The sequence below is a fragment of the Coloeus monedula genome (assembly GCF_965178545.1).
Source record: "Coloeus monedula genome assembly, chromosome: 6".
Classification (NCBI taxonomy): domain Eukaryota; kingdom Metazoa; phylum Chordata; class Aves; order Passeriformes; family Corvidae; genus Coloeus; species Coloeus monedula.
The window spans coordinates 12,368,495-12,385,156 of NC_138786.1; the positions used below are offsets into that span (position 1 = coordinate 12,368,495).

The window sequence follows — 16,662 nt, forward strand, 5'->3', positions numbered from 1 at the left end:
GAGCATGTAGGCTGGCTGTGCAGTAAAATGTACAAAAAAAATGCTTACAGACTTCCTAAGTGATGTATCCTTCTCCCTACCTGCAGTCATCCCTCGTGTTACATTGTTTTTATAGCAGTGCATTGAAACATGCCTAAGAAACGCCAATTAAGTGTTCCAACCCCCTCCTCCCCGCAAAAAACCACAAACAAAACCAACCAGACAAAAAAATCAACCCACAAATGTCGACTCTTTGTCTTTCTCCTAAGGAGGAAATGAGAATTAGGGATCACAGCAGAGGTTAACACATAGATTTCTGCATTACAATATGACATATTTTTGATAGGCACTTTATAAGAGAGGGGTAGAATTCATGAATCCTTCCCCCTTACTGTGAAAGGAGAAAGTTGTAAAGTGAATTGACCTTGGTTTGTCTCAGCTTCAACCTTTCTGTGCACATTTCAAACCAGTTTATTTGTCACACCCTGTGGTGGTAAGCTTTTTTTAAAATTTTCCTTAATCTGAACTGTAACTGTGATGCTGTTTTTCACCCTGCAATCATAGGCAGAAGCCTGGAGGACACTGAGCTCTCTTAAAATGCCTTCCATGCCCCTGCAGTCCTGCAGTGCAGTGCATCCATGGGGAGTTGAAAATTGAGCAAATGTGTGGCAGTCAAATGGTCCTCTCTGCAGTCACTTTCTGCTGGGTTTTAACCAGTAAGGTCAGGATGTCCAGTCCTGGGAGTAACAACTGTGGCAACCTCCATAGCAACTGGGAAACACTGGCAGCAAAAGGCTTCCTGTGTCCAACAGGCAAAAGGGTGAGGTTTCTGCAGTCAGACTAAATCCAAATGGACCAGATGCAGTGTTACCACTAGCTGGTAAGTCTGAAATACTGCTGTGCCAAAGTACTCGGAGTTATCCAGAAAAAACAGCACAATTGCCTTTGTCAATGCACTGTTTTGTGTAGAAACAGGGGTCCCTACTCTCAGCTGAATGGTGTTAAAATGTGCTTTAATGCAGAAGTGATAGTTTCCTTTCTTTGCAAAGTATTACTGATTCCATCTTGGTTTATAACAGGAGTTTGTGCAGTCATGAAATAAGTGGATGTATTGTGCTGTTTTGCTGACTTAAAGATGGATTTTGCAGCAGTTAATCCACTCTTCTTGCTGGGTTTGCTGTGCTAGTTTTCTGAAATAACATAGAAATCTGGCAGTCTCCATAAAAAGGACTTGCAGATCATATTTCTTAGACAAGAGACAAAATATCATCTAAACATGAGTGCTTAAACTGCATTTTGTAAAATACATGAAGCACTTAAATTTTATATGTTGTTGAATTTCCATGCAAATTTTATCCTAAGTGTGTCTAAGCAATGTTTTAAAAGAAAATATGAATGGAAGGTAGTCTACTACATCTTTTGAAATTACCAGAGATAGCATCACATCATTGATCTTACTGTGACAGCCTCTGAATAGTTATCACTTGTCACATCTGAGCATCTCATTCTTTCTCGTTGCAAGCCATAATCCTACTGTTAATAAAACGTGACAGGACAGCTGAAAGATCAAAATATTTCCTCTTAATACATCACTATAAATAACAGGAAAATGTAATCTAACATCAAGTTCAAAACCTGTCATGTTTACTCAGCTTGTCAACTTCAGCTGTAATTTCTGTCTCAGCTTGTAAAACAGGGAAGGGTTTGGCTGGGTCTGCGTAAAGGAAAGCTTTAAAGGAAGAGTGTAGGTATTGGAAAAGAGAACTGGGTGTTACAGAGGGAAACAAATGTTGGAGGGAGGTAAAAGTTATTATTTTCCTGGGGATTTGCACAGTATTTGTAGTTTCCTTGGGTGTTTCTGCCCTTTTTCCAGGTTAGCATTTGGGTGAGTGAAAATAACTGAAGTCAGTGATGTGGGTTCATCTGGCCAAATGCCAGTCTGAATATTTTGAATTCAGTGTTTTTAAACAAAAATAAGCAATTAATCAAAATTACTGGGTTCTTGAGGTCCACTGGACAGCACTTGCTTGTTAGAAATGTCAGTACATTGTCTCTTTTCATCCAACAGGTCACAACCGAGTCCTGCAGGTAGCAGCTTTTCCAAGAATGGCTCATTTGGAAGGGTCCCTGCCCAGGGCTCAGAGATATTGCAGTGTGAGGCCAGCTCCAGACAAGTTCTCATGTTCCAGTGCCATATCTACAGTTAATCCCTGCTGCAGGAGCTCTTTTGTCGTGTACCCTGCCTGGATTGCTGAGCCCCTCACCCCCCAGAGGTAAAATCAAGTTCCTGTTTAAGTCTATGATTTGTTTTTTTCCATGGTATCTATTAGGATAAACCAGGCTCGTGTGTCAGACTAATAAATTAGCAGCTTAAACATCATTTGAGCTTTCCCATCCTTGCACTGGCAGTTTTTTAGATGTATTAACTAAAGTCATTTGCTACCTTGGAGATTATGAAGAGCAAAGCCTGAGTAAGCCTCTTCTCAAAGAAACATTCCTTTAATATTATTGGGATAAATAAACACATCTTGCATTAATAGCCGTCTTCCATGAAATGTTTCTAAATGCTTTGTGACAGGCAATTATTTTCCCAGTTTTGAACTAGAACCTGTTATCAACCACAGCTTTGTTGTTTACTTCTCTGTTTTGCTGTTCCCGGAATGCTCCAGTGTAAACCATCAGCTCCAGCACTCTGGAGTGCACCTACTGGAGATGGATCCTTTCCCCTGATCTGAAGGGTTGCATTGTCTTGCCGTGTAAACAGCAAGGGGGCTGGTGCAGGTAATGCTGGCCTAGGATTCCAGCATGCCCCTGGCTCAATTCCTGTAAACCCCAAAAGCAAAGGAATCTGAGTAAAAGCAGGCACTGATGTGTTTTTCGCAAAATCAAGGAATTATCCCAGCACAAGCAAGTTTTCTGTTTCTTCCCACACGATTTGGCCTGTGGGAGTGCTACAAAATGAGGTGGAGTGTTCCAGTTCTTAAATCTTACAAGATTATTTTCTTCATGACCTACAGAATCTATTTCTTTCAGGGCTGACCCATTTTCTTTTCTTCGAGGTGCCAATGGATTAGCCACTGCCTCCCCTCCCCAGGCCCAGCATGGAAGAGACTGGGCGGATCAGGGGGCCTAGACAGCAACGTGCCTGTGCTGGTGAGAGGGGAACAAGATGGATTTTATTACCGTGGTACAGTAAAAGAGGAGATGGAGGTGAGTGATGGTTGCTGTGTGGTAGCTGAGAGGATGTGTAACAGGGAGCAGTCCTCACACACTACCTGGTTCAGTGTAGCAGTTTTTGGTTCAGCTGATGAGATTAGAGATCACCAGGCCAGCAGGTGCCTGAGCAGCCCTGTGCTTGTGCTGGCACTGGGCACTGAGCCAGGCTCAGCCAGCCCGAGTGCTGCTGCCAGCAGCATAGGGGCTGCTGTTTTGTGTAGACACAGACCCATCAACAGCACAGGAAAAAGGGTTTGTGTTTTATGTACACATGGCCAGCTTGAGTCAGCCACAGACCAATGGCTCTGGGTCTTTCCAGAAAGGTTAGTGAAAGCTTTAATTCACTGGTTTGTTAGCACTTCAAACTTAACACAAAAAAGAGCCTATTCTTTCTCAAGAACAGGGAAGTACCTCGTCTCATTGTTGATAGAAAGCCTCTTGACAGATAAAAATTCCCAACAATCCCCCCCAAGAAGCAGAGCTAGTGTTGTATGTAATGGGGAAGGACTTGGACATGACTGAACAACAGGTCTGAGTGGCTCCAGTGTCCCTTGTTCCTTGGGAAACACAGCAGGGTTTGTGAATACACTTGCCTATAGCTTTTTCTCTTGGGAAAGAAAATACAGGTCCTAGTGGGAGTGAATCTGAACATATGCTTCACTCATCCTGCTTTCTGGTGAGCCTCATGGAGCATTTTCTGTCTGTCTCAATGCTGAACTAACACCACACACTTTAGCTGCTGTTCAGGCTTGTTTTGGCCTAGTCATATAAGCACAGGATGGTCTCCTAGTGAAAGTTGCATTACCTGGCACATTATGGACTGTTTTTCAGTGGAATTGTTATTTTGTTCCTGGTAACAGAGTGAAAGAGACATGTTTCTGGTAGAGTTTGCCAAACCACTTGTGTCACATGGAAGGCATCCAGTGTGTGTGCAAAAAACAGCTAAGGATGACATCCTGGAATATGTGAATGGGATGAAGCACTCCTTACTCCCTGGAGACAGAGTGCTGGCACCCTGGGAGCCAGATAGGGCCAGGTACGGCCCAGGAACCGTCCTCACAGGCATTGAGACAAGGGATCCTTTACGAGGTGAGAAAAGTGGTGCCATCTTCCTCCTCTTGTTCCTCTGGAACACAAGTGAGGCTGTCAGGATAAACTCTAGTCACAGTGCTGCTGCCAGAGAAATAGCAGTGCACAGACTACAGCTTAGTGTTCCAAGCTTGCAGGAGCTGATGGGACTGCTGATGGATATCTGTGTGTAACCTCACCAGTCTGACCCTAAGGAAGTTGTGGCCCATAAAAATGTCATCATCTGTGTCTGTGGGTGTAGCTGGGACAAGGCTGTGTCTGCCATGTGCAGGACTGTGGCCTTTTCATGACAGATACAAGTGAGACAACTATCAGGAAGCATTCATCTCAGCGTAAGTGCTCACATTTGTACCAAATGGTACATCTGGGGGTGATTTTATCACCCAGACGTAGGAGATTTCAACAGCTCATTCATTTTTCCCATGTCTGACAGTCAAGCTCCACTGACTTACCAAAATACTATTCTCAGAGCAGTACTGCTAACTTTGGCAGCAACAACAAAAATTACTCTGTCATCGTTTTCTTGTTCATCTGATGACAAATTGGGAGGAAAGATGCTGCCAGCCCTGTTGTTTTAATGATGCTGCCCACTCCTCCTCTGTGACATTGTGGTGAGGGGTTAGAGAGGGGCAAGAGTTGATCCTGCCCTTTGACAGGACTAGAGAAAGTACATAAAGCTGCAAAGGCTGATCTGTCTGTATGCACTGCCCAGGCAGGCCAGCTGCTTAAGGCTGCTTACTTTTTCTCTTCACAGCCTCAGAAGATGAAGAAATTATGGTCCATTTCTGGAATGACAAGAAAGTGAAACTCCCCCGTGGTGTGGCTCTGTGGATCCCTCCTAGCCTGTGGGAGAGGATTGTGGAGATGATCCACATGCCCTTCACCAGCAGGGTGAAGCTCAGACCAAGTCAGGACACCAACTCTTGTGTTTTTCCCTGCAGTCCTAAGCCAGCCCTGATTCCTGTTTGTGCTGTACGTAGCCTTGCCAAGCACTGCTTGCTCTGCTCTCCCTGCTGGCCAGATTTCCACCACCACTGTGATGGTGGTATCTGTTTATCAGCCTGTGTAAGGTGCATCTGCTGCTGCCATCCCTGTGCTGGTGCCTGGTGGCCTCTTCCCTCCAGGTCTCTGGTCTTTCCGGAAAAATCTGAAGAGGCAGAGTCCAGCAGTGAGCTCTCTCCAGGTCTTCTAGAACTGAAAGGCACAAAGCAAGGAGAAGCTGCAGCTGTGGCAACATCTTCCCCCTCTTCTGGCTCAGAGTGGGACCTGAAGCCATCCCCCATGAAGAGTACTGTGGGGGACAGTGCTGTTAACACAGGCTCCAGCTGTCTCGAAAAGCCCAGGCTAAAGGATTCTGCAAGACCTGAGGGGAAATACTGGAAAAGAAGCCACCACAAGTCCCATTCCAGTAATTCAGGTACCTTTTAACAACCCCACAGGAAGCAGCTGTCAGAGGTGGTCTGGGCAGGGCAGTCACTCTGCCTGCAGGTTATTGGTATTAGTACTGTAAATTTGCATATCAGACTCTGATACAATTCCTCTCCCTCCCCAATGTTTCTGCTGCCTCATCTGGCTCTTCCTTTGGCAACTCGTCCCATGGAAAACTACCAGAACAATTAATTTCATTTGGAAGTACAGATATTCCTCTCTGTTTCCTGTCATTTCCCTATGCCTTTTATGATGCTAACATCTTCATTAATCTGCATAGCTCGTCCATGCAGAATAATCAGAAAGAATTCCTTTCAGGCTTAAAGTGCATTTTTCTCTCTTCTGAAATGAATGTTTCTCCATTTCAGTTCTGGTTTCACTCTTAGATTCAATTTTACTCCTTCCTAGGACCTGGAAGTTGTAGCAGCACATGTACAAAGGGCCAGCTGGAATCCAAAGCCATCTCCACTGGGCACATATCCAGTGTGGCCCCAGCTAATCAGTGTGCAATATTTGAAACCATTGAACAAACTCCCAGAGGGCAACTCACAGTGAAAAAAATCCTAAGAGACCAAGATTTCAAGCCATCATCGAGGGTAAGGTAATTTGTATTAATATTGTAGTTATGTAAGCAGGAGGTTTGTTTGAATAGAAAAAATATTCTTGTTAATGGTCTGGAACCTGGCCAGAAAACCACATTGTTTGTAACTTAACTGCTTCCTAAGGCCATCCACCAGTTTTGTGATAGGTAGGAAAGTTCTCCAGTAATGAAACCAAAGCAAAAATCCCAAGCCCTTAGGAAGGGCTGAAGCTACTTGGTAAAATGGAAACAATTGTCAGTAGCCATGTGAGCATTCAGTAATGGAGATTTCAATTCAGAAAGCTGCCAAATGCCCATTGACATCTACCCAATATTGAACCCACAGAAAGGTGCTGAGCTCTGCCAATCAAACTGTGATAGTCACAATCTCTGTCTCTCAGAGGTAAAAGCAGATTCTTTAGTAAACAGTCTTTGCTGAGTTTTTTCTCTTACTCCCCCACTAGAAGCCACAAGTTTAAACAGCAGATCCCTACCCTGAAGCTGGGGGATACAGAGTAAGCAAACTGTGTCACAACTAGGAACAACATCACTTCCCTGTTCTTTAGGCCTGGTTTCCCTTGTGCTTTAGAAAATCCAGGAAGAAAAAATAATCAGAACACGAATGCTAAAAAAAGCAAGCACAGAAATGAGGAAGGAAAAAAAATTACAGGAAGAAGGAGAAGATGAAAGAGAATGTCAGGATCAACAGAAACAGTGCTCGGCACAAGAGCATTAGGGGTACAGTTAATAAATTTTAGACACGAAATCAAATATTAGTTCTTCTGTACCTTCATCCTCTTGCTGCTGTGAGCTGACTGCAAAGTAAAACTTCAAATGTTCTAAACTTGCATGTTTAGAGATGAATCCATGAATAACATGTCTTGGTGAACAGAGAATATACTGGAATACATCTTGTATTCTCACAATTATATGCATTCACTTTAGGCAGATGCCTACCAACTTATCAACTGCATGGTTCCTCCTTTCTATTTCTAGTCTACTTTATTGTTTAAATAATCATAGTTACATAACTGCACACCTTTGTAATTGATTTCCTAGGAATTTTCAGGCCAGTATGGAGCTCCAGGCAGGCAAGCTCTATGTTAGCAGTGTCAGGGCTGTGCACTGAAGCGACATGAGTTGCCGTTTGGTAAAACTAATAAGAAAACAGAATTGTTTTGTTCCAGCCCCAAAGCAGCAGCATGAATCACAGTAGTGGATGCAATGTGGTAATGCAGGGTATAATGACGTAATTTTGTTCCTGTAAAATAGCCCTTGGTGATTTTAAACCCAGAAGATGCATTGCTACTCTGAGATAGCTGAAGCAGTTTTATCATATGATACAGGCTGCATCAGAAGTGGCTTGCAGCAAACAAGTGGAGTTAGAAGACAGGCTTCCCAGAGGTGCTCTCTGGGGGGCTGATGTCCTCTCACTGCAGTCAACAAAATCCTCCTGACTTCCAAAGTAAAAAAGTTTTTAATCAAAGCCTAACAGCTTCTGAAAAGCCTTTGTTCTTACCGTCCAATTGTGTGTTTCAGCAGTAGAGTTTGTCCTAGCACAGAAAATAGAGCATTATTAAAGCTCTGTGAGGCAGAGGTGCAGCCAGGAAAGCAGCAGTTAACAAAGACACTGATGCTTTTTTTAGACGAGACTTCTGAGGGATTTGTTTTCTGTCCTCCAGGAAGAAGGCTTTGCAGCATCAGAAAAACAAAGATATAAAGCAGCATCAGATGATAAATGTAAAGTGACTTGTGCTGGAGATGACAAACCTGATGTTATAGACCTTGTCAGAGCTCGCTTGCAACAAAGCAGAGAGAGACATGATCAACCAGGATTCAGTTCATGTACAACTGATCAGGTTCAGGGGCCGAAATTTCAGGTAAACTGCTTCTACTATATCAGTGCTACATATATTAAGCAAATCAAGTTCTGATTTAGGTACTGTCTCAGTACAATATCTTTATGGATGACTATATAATTTTAATAAGTGAGGAACTCTATTTTCACTCACATCAAACTTGACCATCCTCATGCTTTATTCCAAGGTGCTACATTAAATTCCTAACTATTTGGACTTGACTTTACAATTCTGGAGAGATCAGATGAACTAGCACGAGCACTAAAAGCCTGAACAGATGCACATCAAGAGTCCAATAAACCTCCAATTTGTCTACGGTTCTCTGGAGTGAGCCACAGAAATTCAGCAAAGCAGTTTCTGTTTGTAGAAAGCCAGAGGGAATGGAGAAACAATACAAGCCGACAGCTGAAAGTATTTTTTTTTCAGGATTAAAGCAGAAGCAAAACTTGCCAGAGGCTAAAGGACCTGCTACTGTAGATACAAACAACAAAATGATTAGCATTCAAGCCACTGATTTTTATATTCTGATGAAAATGATCTGAAACCTTAATACTATCAGCTACAAAAAGACGACAGATCTATATAGATCATATCACTAATTCTAGATGTGGAATCTGGTCCTTTGGGAAAGTTAAGCATCCAGGGAGTTTTGTTAGTGGGACTGCTCATGTTTAAAGCATATGAACTTGGTCATAAGCTGCAGTGTGCAGTTGCTCAGCAGTAAATAGGATAACTCAGGGTACCTCCACAGCCCACAGAAAAGGGGTTTAGCTTGGTCTGCAAAGCCTGCAAAGAGACAGGACTGGAATCAATAGTTCATGTGCCTGTACTGAACACCTGACACATATTTAGCACGTTTCTGAGTTGAGGATCTAGGCAGTGAATTTCATTTGCATTTTATTTCTTTCCCAGACTAGTAGAAGTACAGATAGGAGAGTGGCTTGTGAGCCAGCTGCTCTAAAATCAGTCCCAGCCTACAGAAGCTAATGCACATTCATATTCATACCACATGGATCATGCTCTCACTGGTCAACACTGTGACATGGGGGTTCTGTCTGAGGATAACACAAAAGAACCTGTCATCACAGAGGCTTGATCATGTATTTTATTCCACTGATTGTATCTTTAATTGTTTAGAGCAGAAGAATCTGGAATTACACAGTGACATAATTGGATTTAAAAGGCACACAATGTACAAACATTTATAAAAATCAGTGTACAAAGTGGGCTACATATAATTGCATTAAGTAGAAAACAAATATACAGGCCATGAAAATGGAGTCCCAAAGAGGAAGCTACTATTAAAGTGCTAACAAGAAAAAGATATTTATAGTTCATTACATGCATTAAAAAGAACCTCATATTTTATTCCTGCTACTGCCAGGAAACAACAAATATCACAGAACAAAAGTTAAATCAATACTTTGTCCTGCAATGACATCTACTATGTGGGTTTGTTCCACCATGTCCTCTGACATTGCTGTGACAGAATAGATGCCAGGAGAAACTTCAATGTAGAAGTCTTTGGAAGGTCTTCTGGGCTTTGAGGGGAAAAAAAAAAAGAAAAGCTACATTACTAGTTAGTCATCTTAGATTTTCCAAAAAAAAAAAAAAATTTGTGTTTAGGTAAAAAAATACATTTCAGCTGTTATACAAATGTACTAAGATTTTTCTAAATATATAGAAGGCAGTGTAAACAAAACTGTAAAATGTTTCTGTCAGTACAAAAATTAGCAAGTGCCATACTCAAAGTATTTCAGCTAATGTTTCAATCAGTGGAAGTAATCACTGTGCTGTAATCTATGTCTCACAAAACTTGAAGTTACCAACCTAGGCAGTTTTGAACATAAACCTGGGAAGCATTCCCTATACCAAGGGTGCTCCCACTAATTTATACTGTGGTACAGATTCCATGTTTCTTATCTTTTGTGGCTTAGAAGTTCCTGAAATTGATTTGCTGAGATGTTAGGCTTTGAAAAATAAAGAGTTTTCTTCTCCTTGAGGAACAGGAGTCTTCAGAAAGCCTGTGGGAGGGCCAAGTGCAAGAATGCCACAATCTAGTTTCTAACTAATTGTGCAAGTCTCTGTATGCCCATTTGACTGCCTATACATATATTATGATTGTGAATGCACCACTGGTTAATCTTCTGTGCCATCAAGGTCTCCACATCTGTCACAATTTTTTTGATTGTCACATTGATGCAAAATGATAAAAGAAATACTATCAAATACCTCCACTTAAACCCAAAGTAGTCTATACACTTACACGTTGGCAAGTGTGAGCGTGGCTGGGTGCTCTGGAACCTTCAGTCCTCTGGAAAGAAAAAGATATTATTTTCTAATGATTCAGCACACAAGGCAAATCCAGCCCAAGTGTGTGGATGCTTTAGGTGCGTGAAATTTTCCCCTCCAAGAAAGGACTGATAGGACACTGACTGGTGCCACAAGAAGTTACTCTGCCTTCTCCCAACCCAACACAAAGCTTGGATCAGTCCAGGCATTTCTAAGTCTATAAGGTCAACCTACATACATGAGTGTGAGTGTCACAGAGATCAGGTGGATAACAATTACCCCACAGCAAGGGAAGGAATAACCTTTCACCAAAACCAAAAGTACCTACTTACCTCTTCTCCTGTGGAATCCATCTTTCTTTCTACTTTCTTGCCATGATATTTGCAGAAGTGTTTGATTTCATGTTCTTTGCACTTGTGGACTGATGTAGAACCATAGTACTTCTGGATATCAACAGAAAATATGATGTGGGAGGCATCAAAGCATACTTGCAGCTACTGCAGATTTGCAATTGAAAAGGGAACTACACAGATACTGATGGTGTGTATTAATTGGCTGGTTTGTTCTCTGTGAGGGTGAAAACAATGCCTGTATCTTCAAAGGACACCTGCTTTCTGGTACAAGACTCTATCAGACAGACCTGATTTTAGATGCCTATTTCCTGACACAATATGTAGGGCAGGGACTCGGACACCTCAGAACTGAATTCATGAAAATGTCAGAAGGAGTACTCTGTAAATACCTGCCTGATCAGGCTGGTCAAGAAAAGCCCTCAAGGAAGAAGGCATAATTTATGGGTCCTTAAGAGGACATACATGCAAGCCAGGTGCTCTGCAACCCAGTCAGTGAAGACTGGTTCTGCAGGGCATATGCTGCAGCAGTGCTCTAGAAGCAGAACATGTTAATACTGAAAAATGAGTCAGTAAAGAAGCTGAAGTGTCCTCAAGGCTGGAACCATTTGCATAGCAGTTTTGAGAAGTGTATTTAAGCCCACAGCAGCCCTCTTCTGGCTCTACTGCAGACTTACTGGCATCTTCCCCACTGCAAATGAAACTCTTGAGTACAGTTCTGCTGCCATCTGTTGTCACCACAGAGCTCCTCCCAAGGCTGCCTTTTTGATCATAGGGACCAAAAAGTGCCCAAATACCTTTTATTTCACTTATGTTTTTCTTGTCCCTGACTGTCAATACTAAATGTAACAAAAATAAGGCAAAGAGCAATTATTATTTCCAAATCTACTGCTGTGCTTTATTCCTTGAGCTTATGCACAGATCAACAGATCTGGTTGCTTGTATTGCAGTTTCTGCAGAGCTACAAAATACATCAAATGCTCTCACCTGGTGCATAATGCTTCACAGAGCATCTCTTTTACATGGTGGCACAAGGCAAAAAAATGAAATCCAACTTTTGGTGAGAACTGGGTAAATTTGGGTCCCTTAGTAACCCCAAACATCTCATCTTAAACGACAGTTTTCATTGTTTGGATTTAAGTGCCTAAATGGTTATGTTCAGCTGTAGATTTTTATTTGCACTTTGTAAACTTTATCCATGAACTTACAGGTCTGACAATTCTCCCCTTTTATGACTCTTTTTCTCTACAGAAATGACTGAAGCAGTACTGTCTTGGCTGGTGCATAAATGTGGAAGTCAACCACTGCTTGTTCCAACTTTAATACTCTTAACAGGGCACAGGATAGACCCCACAGAATAATTTAGTTTGGAAAACACCCTTAGGATCATGGAGTCCAACTGTAAACTTAGCACTGCCAAGTCCCTGATAAGGATGAGTCTCTCTCTACACTTTGTTTCACCTTGTCTAAAACTCTGTTCTGCCCCAGATGTTTTAGGATTAACTGGTTGCTGTGTATGTAGTGCTTTGAAATGATAAAGGAGTTGCTTAAGAGCTAATCACTTGGTGTGTTTAAGCACTCTTTTCTGTAATTTAATTGCAGACTAAGGCTCTGTATTAGCCCTGCAGGCAGTGAGCTCCCTGCTGTGTATCATAATAGACCCCAAAGGGCACAAACTGCTATGGAATTCTCAGAGCCTTCAGTGCAGTATCTGGGCTGCAGGGCTGTGAGAGGCAGCTCCCAGTCTGTCCACCCAGCAGAGCAGTGACACCTGCCAGCCAGAGCCAGCATGAGAACAGTGGAGCTGTGCATCCATGCCTCTCAATTTCTACTCATCACAAACAAAGAACTGAGCCCACACTCCTAATCCAGTAATAACACCCCAAATCTAGTTTGACCTGGTTTTGTCTGGGATAGAGCTAGTTTTCCTCCTAGTGGTTGGCACAGTGCTGTGTTTTGGATTTAGTACAGAGTGTCGATAACAAAGTGATGTTTTGGCTGTTGTTGAGTAGTGCTCAGTCAAGGACTTTTCTCATGCTCTGCCAGTGGGGAGGTGCACAAAAAGTTGGGAAGGAGCAGGGCTGTGACAGCTGACCCAAACTAGCCAGAAGGACATTCCATACCATAGAATATCATGTATATAAACCGGGAGAGTTGTCCCAGGGGCTGACTTCCCTTCAGGGACTGGCTGGGCACTGGTCAGTGAGTGGTGAGCAACTGTATTGTGCATCACTTGTTCTTCTGGGGTTTTATTTCTCTCTCCCCCTTTCATTACAATTATTATTGTTGTTATCATTAGTATTATCATATTTTGCTTTGTTTCAGTTATTAAACTGTTCTTATCTCAACCCACGAGTTTTATTTTCTCCAGATTCTCCTCCCCATCCCACCAGGGGAGGTGGGCAAGGAGGGAGTGAGCTGTATGGCACTTAGTTGCTGGCTGGCGTTAAATCACAACAGCAATACTGGGGGGGGAGAGGGTAACTCTGAATTCAAAACAAACACAAAGGACACAAAGCATCTCTTCACTCGAGATTCAAACTCTCCCTTATTTCCACCAGCCAGAAGAGGCTATCAGCCAGCATGAATGGCTCCTGTTCCCCTCATGACAACAAAGGGTTACTATGTCATAAGGCCATTGCCCAGCAGAGATACTTCGGAGCACTGGAAACATTCCATACCTTGTGACACAATGTAATTTGTGATGTCACTGACATTTCTGTCTCTCTAACTATACTGCCTTTCCACCAAGAAATGGAGAAACCTTCTGCTAAAATCTGTACCGGGTTACTGGTACTGTCTATAGAAAATGCTGGTCGTGGTGTTTATCAGCCAAGGTGGTACCAGCTCAGCTGGTCAGGACAACACCGGTGAAATGTACCCTGCCACATGATGCTGAATGCCCCAAATTTCTCCATCTCGGCCGGCATCACCGGCTCACTGGCTGAACCTTTGCCATACAATGAGCAAACCCGAAGTCTAACTTTTGCAGTAAAAATAGCGCCAAGAGGCCTCCGGCAAGGCACATCGTGAACATTCCCCTTTGGACGGGTCTGGGGGTGACCCCTCACCTCGCATTCCTTTGAGACTCCCCTCATCACCTTCACAAGCGAAGCGAACGCTGCACTGAGGCGTTCCCGGTCTTCGTCCTGCAACGAGAGACATTCCTGGTCACTCAGCGTGCTGCTCGTCGCTTAGAGGGCGGCGGCGGCGTGCGCGGGAGGGCCCGCGGCCCGTATGGAGATGTGTGCGGCTCTATCCATCCCCATCCCGATCCGTATCTCCGCGTGCCCGTGCCCGTGTGCGCGCCACTGACCGGGGCCGCTCCCGCCGCGCGCCGCCGCGAGCGCTCCAGCAGGTCGCGCGCCGGCCCCGCCGAGCGCCCCCCGCACGCCATCGCCGTCCCGCCGCCGCACTGCGCACGCGCCGCCCCGCCCCCGCCCGGGGGCGCTCCGCTCCGCCCCTCCCGCCCTCACCCCGCCCCGGGGCACCGGGGCAGCCCCTGCCGGGATGCGGCCCCACCGAGGGCTGGGGCCGGTCTTTGTTTTTCCCTTACGCCCGCGCCCTGCCCTAGGTAATGCAGGAGAGGCGCGTCCGGGCTGGCTTTCCTTGAAAGGGTCAGTGAGGTGCCCGGGTGCTGCCCCCCGGCTGTCCCCGCCGCGCGACAGCGGACAAGAGCCAAGAGAAGCTGGAGGTGCCCGGCCCCGCCGTGCCCCGTGGTCTCTAGCGGAAAGCGGTGCTCCCCGCGTGGTTTTTCTTTTAAACTTTTGTGGTACGAGATAACAGTGACAGTAGGTGGCGATGGCTGGCCGAGTGACGGGCGTGTGGGTCAGAGGGCAGAGCTGCACACTCGCGGCACCCAGTCCGCAAAGGAAAGCCCGCTCGCCCGGCTCGGGGAGGGAACCCACGCAGAGCCTGGGCCCGCTGCGAGCAGGATTTGCCCAACACGGCGGCTCGCTCCCTGGTAGCCGGGTCTGTCCCAGGAGGGCAGTGCCAGGCTGCAGTCACCGCTCGGAGTTACCAGAGCGGCTTGGGAAGTGGCTGTGGCTATGTGTCAGTAGAGCCACTTCGAGCCTTCGCTAACCTCGTGTGCACCGAGGTGACGCTAGGAAGGGCAAAATAAGCACAGAATCTTTCTTTACGTGCAGTATGGCCAAGGTTAACATGGAGGCCCTGATCCTTCAAGTCCTTAATTTTTGTTGAGAGCTTTGCCAGTTGTAATCTCTTCGGCAAACAAGAAAAATAATCCTCTCCGAGTTTACATTTTGTTGTCATCTTCCAGTTGTTTAACCAGAGCAGCAGCCAGCCCCCGTAATAATCATACCCTTCACAGGCTGCTTGTTCATTAAAACATTGAAAGCCCCCAATCAGTGTTCAAATCCAGCTTAACTTTAAGTTTGGTCTCCTGTACTTAAAAGAAAATTTAGGCAAGCTGCTGGAGTGCTTGAGGTCTGGGGAACTGAAAGCAACATAAATGGGGGAGAAAAAATAATATTTGATAAAAGCAACGTTAGTGTGTTTGATGTGGTGGAGAAACAGCCAGAACAGACTGCTTCCTGCTTAATTGGAAGTTGAACATCTCTGTTTGCATCATGCCTTGTTAGCAATGGTCTCCTGGAGAGGTGAGTGGGTTTGCTATGTTGCTGGTCTTGTGAAATATACTTGGAAAGGCCCTCCTATGTCGTTTTCATAACAAGGAGAGAAAACTGTGTTCATTTTTTATTCTTGCCAGGTACTTGTAGCAGTAGCTTGTTGTTCAGGAGGTAAATTATTCCTGTTGTGTTGAAATTTAAACTCCCACCATTTTTTGATGTTTGGTGACACAGTACTCCTTTTGCAGCTGAGTAAATACATCTGTCCCAAGAAGGCTGACAGCTGAAATAGCTTTTGCTTTGAAACGCACATTCACATCAGAATCCAGATGAGAGTTACCCTTATTTCCTGTATATTCATTCTTTTGAAATATAATGGAGGTTTGTGAAATGCTGGGCATTTCCACCAGATTCCTTGTTGCGTGGGATGATGGATCAGAATATCTGAAGACAATGTATTTCATTTTTCTGATGAGATGGCGAAAGCCAAGAATAGTTTATCCTGAGCACTTGATTCTGGGTTCAGAGAAGTATCCCTGTTGTAGGAAAGATCATGAGCATTTACCTAATGCTGAATACCATTTTGCTTCCATTTCAGTTGCAGGAAAGAAAGTCAGCAAGTGCTTAAAATTCCCAGAAATGTGAAGTGCTGGAATTTGTATTTCAAGTTGCAGAACACACGTTGCTCTTTATTTTTCTTCTGTACCTAGTATAATTTGGTTAATCTATTGTGAAGTGACTTGTTTTATAAATGCCTACATAATACTTCAAGATCTAGGAGCAGTCTTTGTATTACTATATTCATGGTCCTGCTAACAGTTATCATACTGCCTCTTCTGTATTATTTTATATCAAATGTTTTACGTGGGTTTCTCATCTGCCAAACCATCAGAAGTCGTGGACACGTGTGCCAGGGAGGTGGCCCACACGGTGCTGTTGGTGGCCTGCCGGAGAATATGCCATGCAGGGACTTTCTTCACCTCTGGTACGCACGATGCCCTGGGGGGCCCTGGCTGGGCCGTGCCAGCGAGCGGGACACCTCAGAGCATTCCGCATTGCTGCCAGGAGGCGCTTCCAGGAGGCTGGATCTGAACCAAGGTACCCGGCATGAAGTTCAGAGACACGCCGCTGCCTCCCTCGTTCTCCACAGGTGCTGTTTTAGTGGGAGCTACCCCATGGAGCTCGGGAAAGGCCCGGGAGCTCCCTGGTTCGTAACTCCCTAGTGGGAGCCATCTGCCCCGCGCCTGGCGCAGGAAGCGCGCTTCCCGCACTCCACC

At 44.6% G+C, this 16,662-nt stretch overlaps 2 protein-coding genes across 2 annotated transcripts; one reads left to right on the forward strand and one right to left on the reverse strand.

Annotated features, from left to right (window-relative positions):
• Nucleotides 1-758: 758 nt before the first annotated feature.
• On the forward strand, nt 759-13,045 carry LOC309573799 (uncharacterized protein C11orf16). Its single transcript, XM_082283003.1, has 8 exons — nt 759-859; nt 2,048-2,252; nt 3,039-3,189; nt 4,056-4,284; nt 5,039-5,701; nt 6,121-6,308; nt 7,978-8,172; nt 12,045-13,045. The coding sequence occupies exons 2-8, from the start codon at nt 2,086-2,088 to the stop codon at nt 12,048-12,050; spliced, it is 1,599 nt and encodes a 532-aa protein (XP_082139129.1). The 5' UTR covers nt 759-859; nt 2,048-2,085; the 3' UTR covers nt 12,051-13,045.
• Nucleotides 9,294-14,197, reverse strand: AKIP1 (A-kinase interacting protein 1). Its single transcript, XM_082283004.1, has 5 exons — nt 14,110-14,197; nt 13,865-13,942; nt 10,776-10,886; nt 10,418-10,465; nt 9,294-9,692 (listed from the first exon to the last, which is right to left on the reverse strand). The coding sequence occupies exons 1-5, from the start codon at nt 14,188-14,190 to the stop codon at nt 9,549-9,551; spliced, it is 462 nt and encodes a 153-aa protein (XP_082139130.1). The 5' UTR covers nt 14,191-14,197; the 3' UTR covers nt 9,294-9,548.
• Between the last annotated feature and the right edge of the window lie 2,465 nt (nt 14,198-16,662).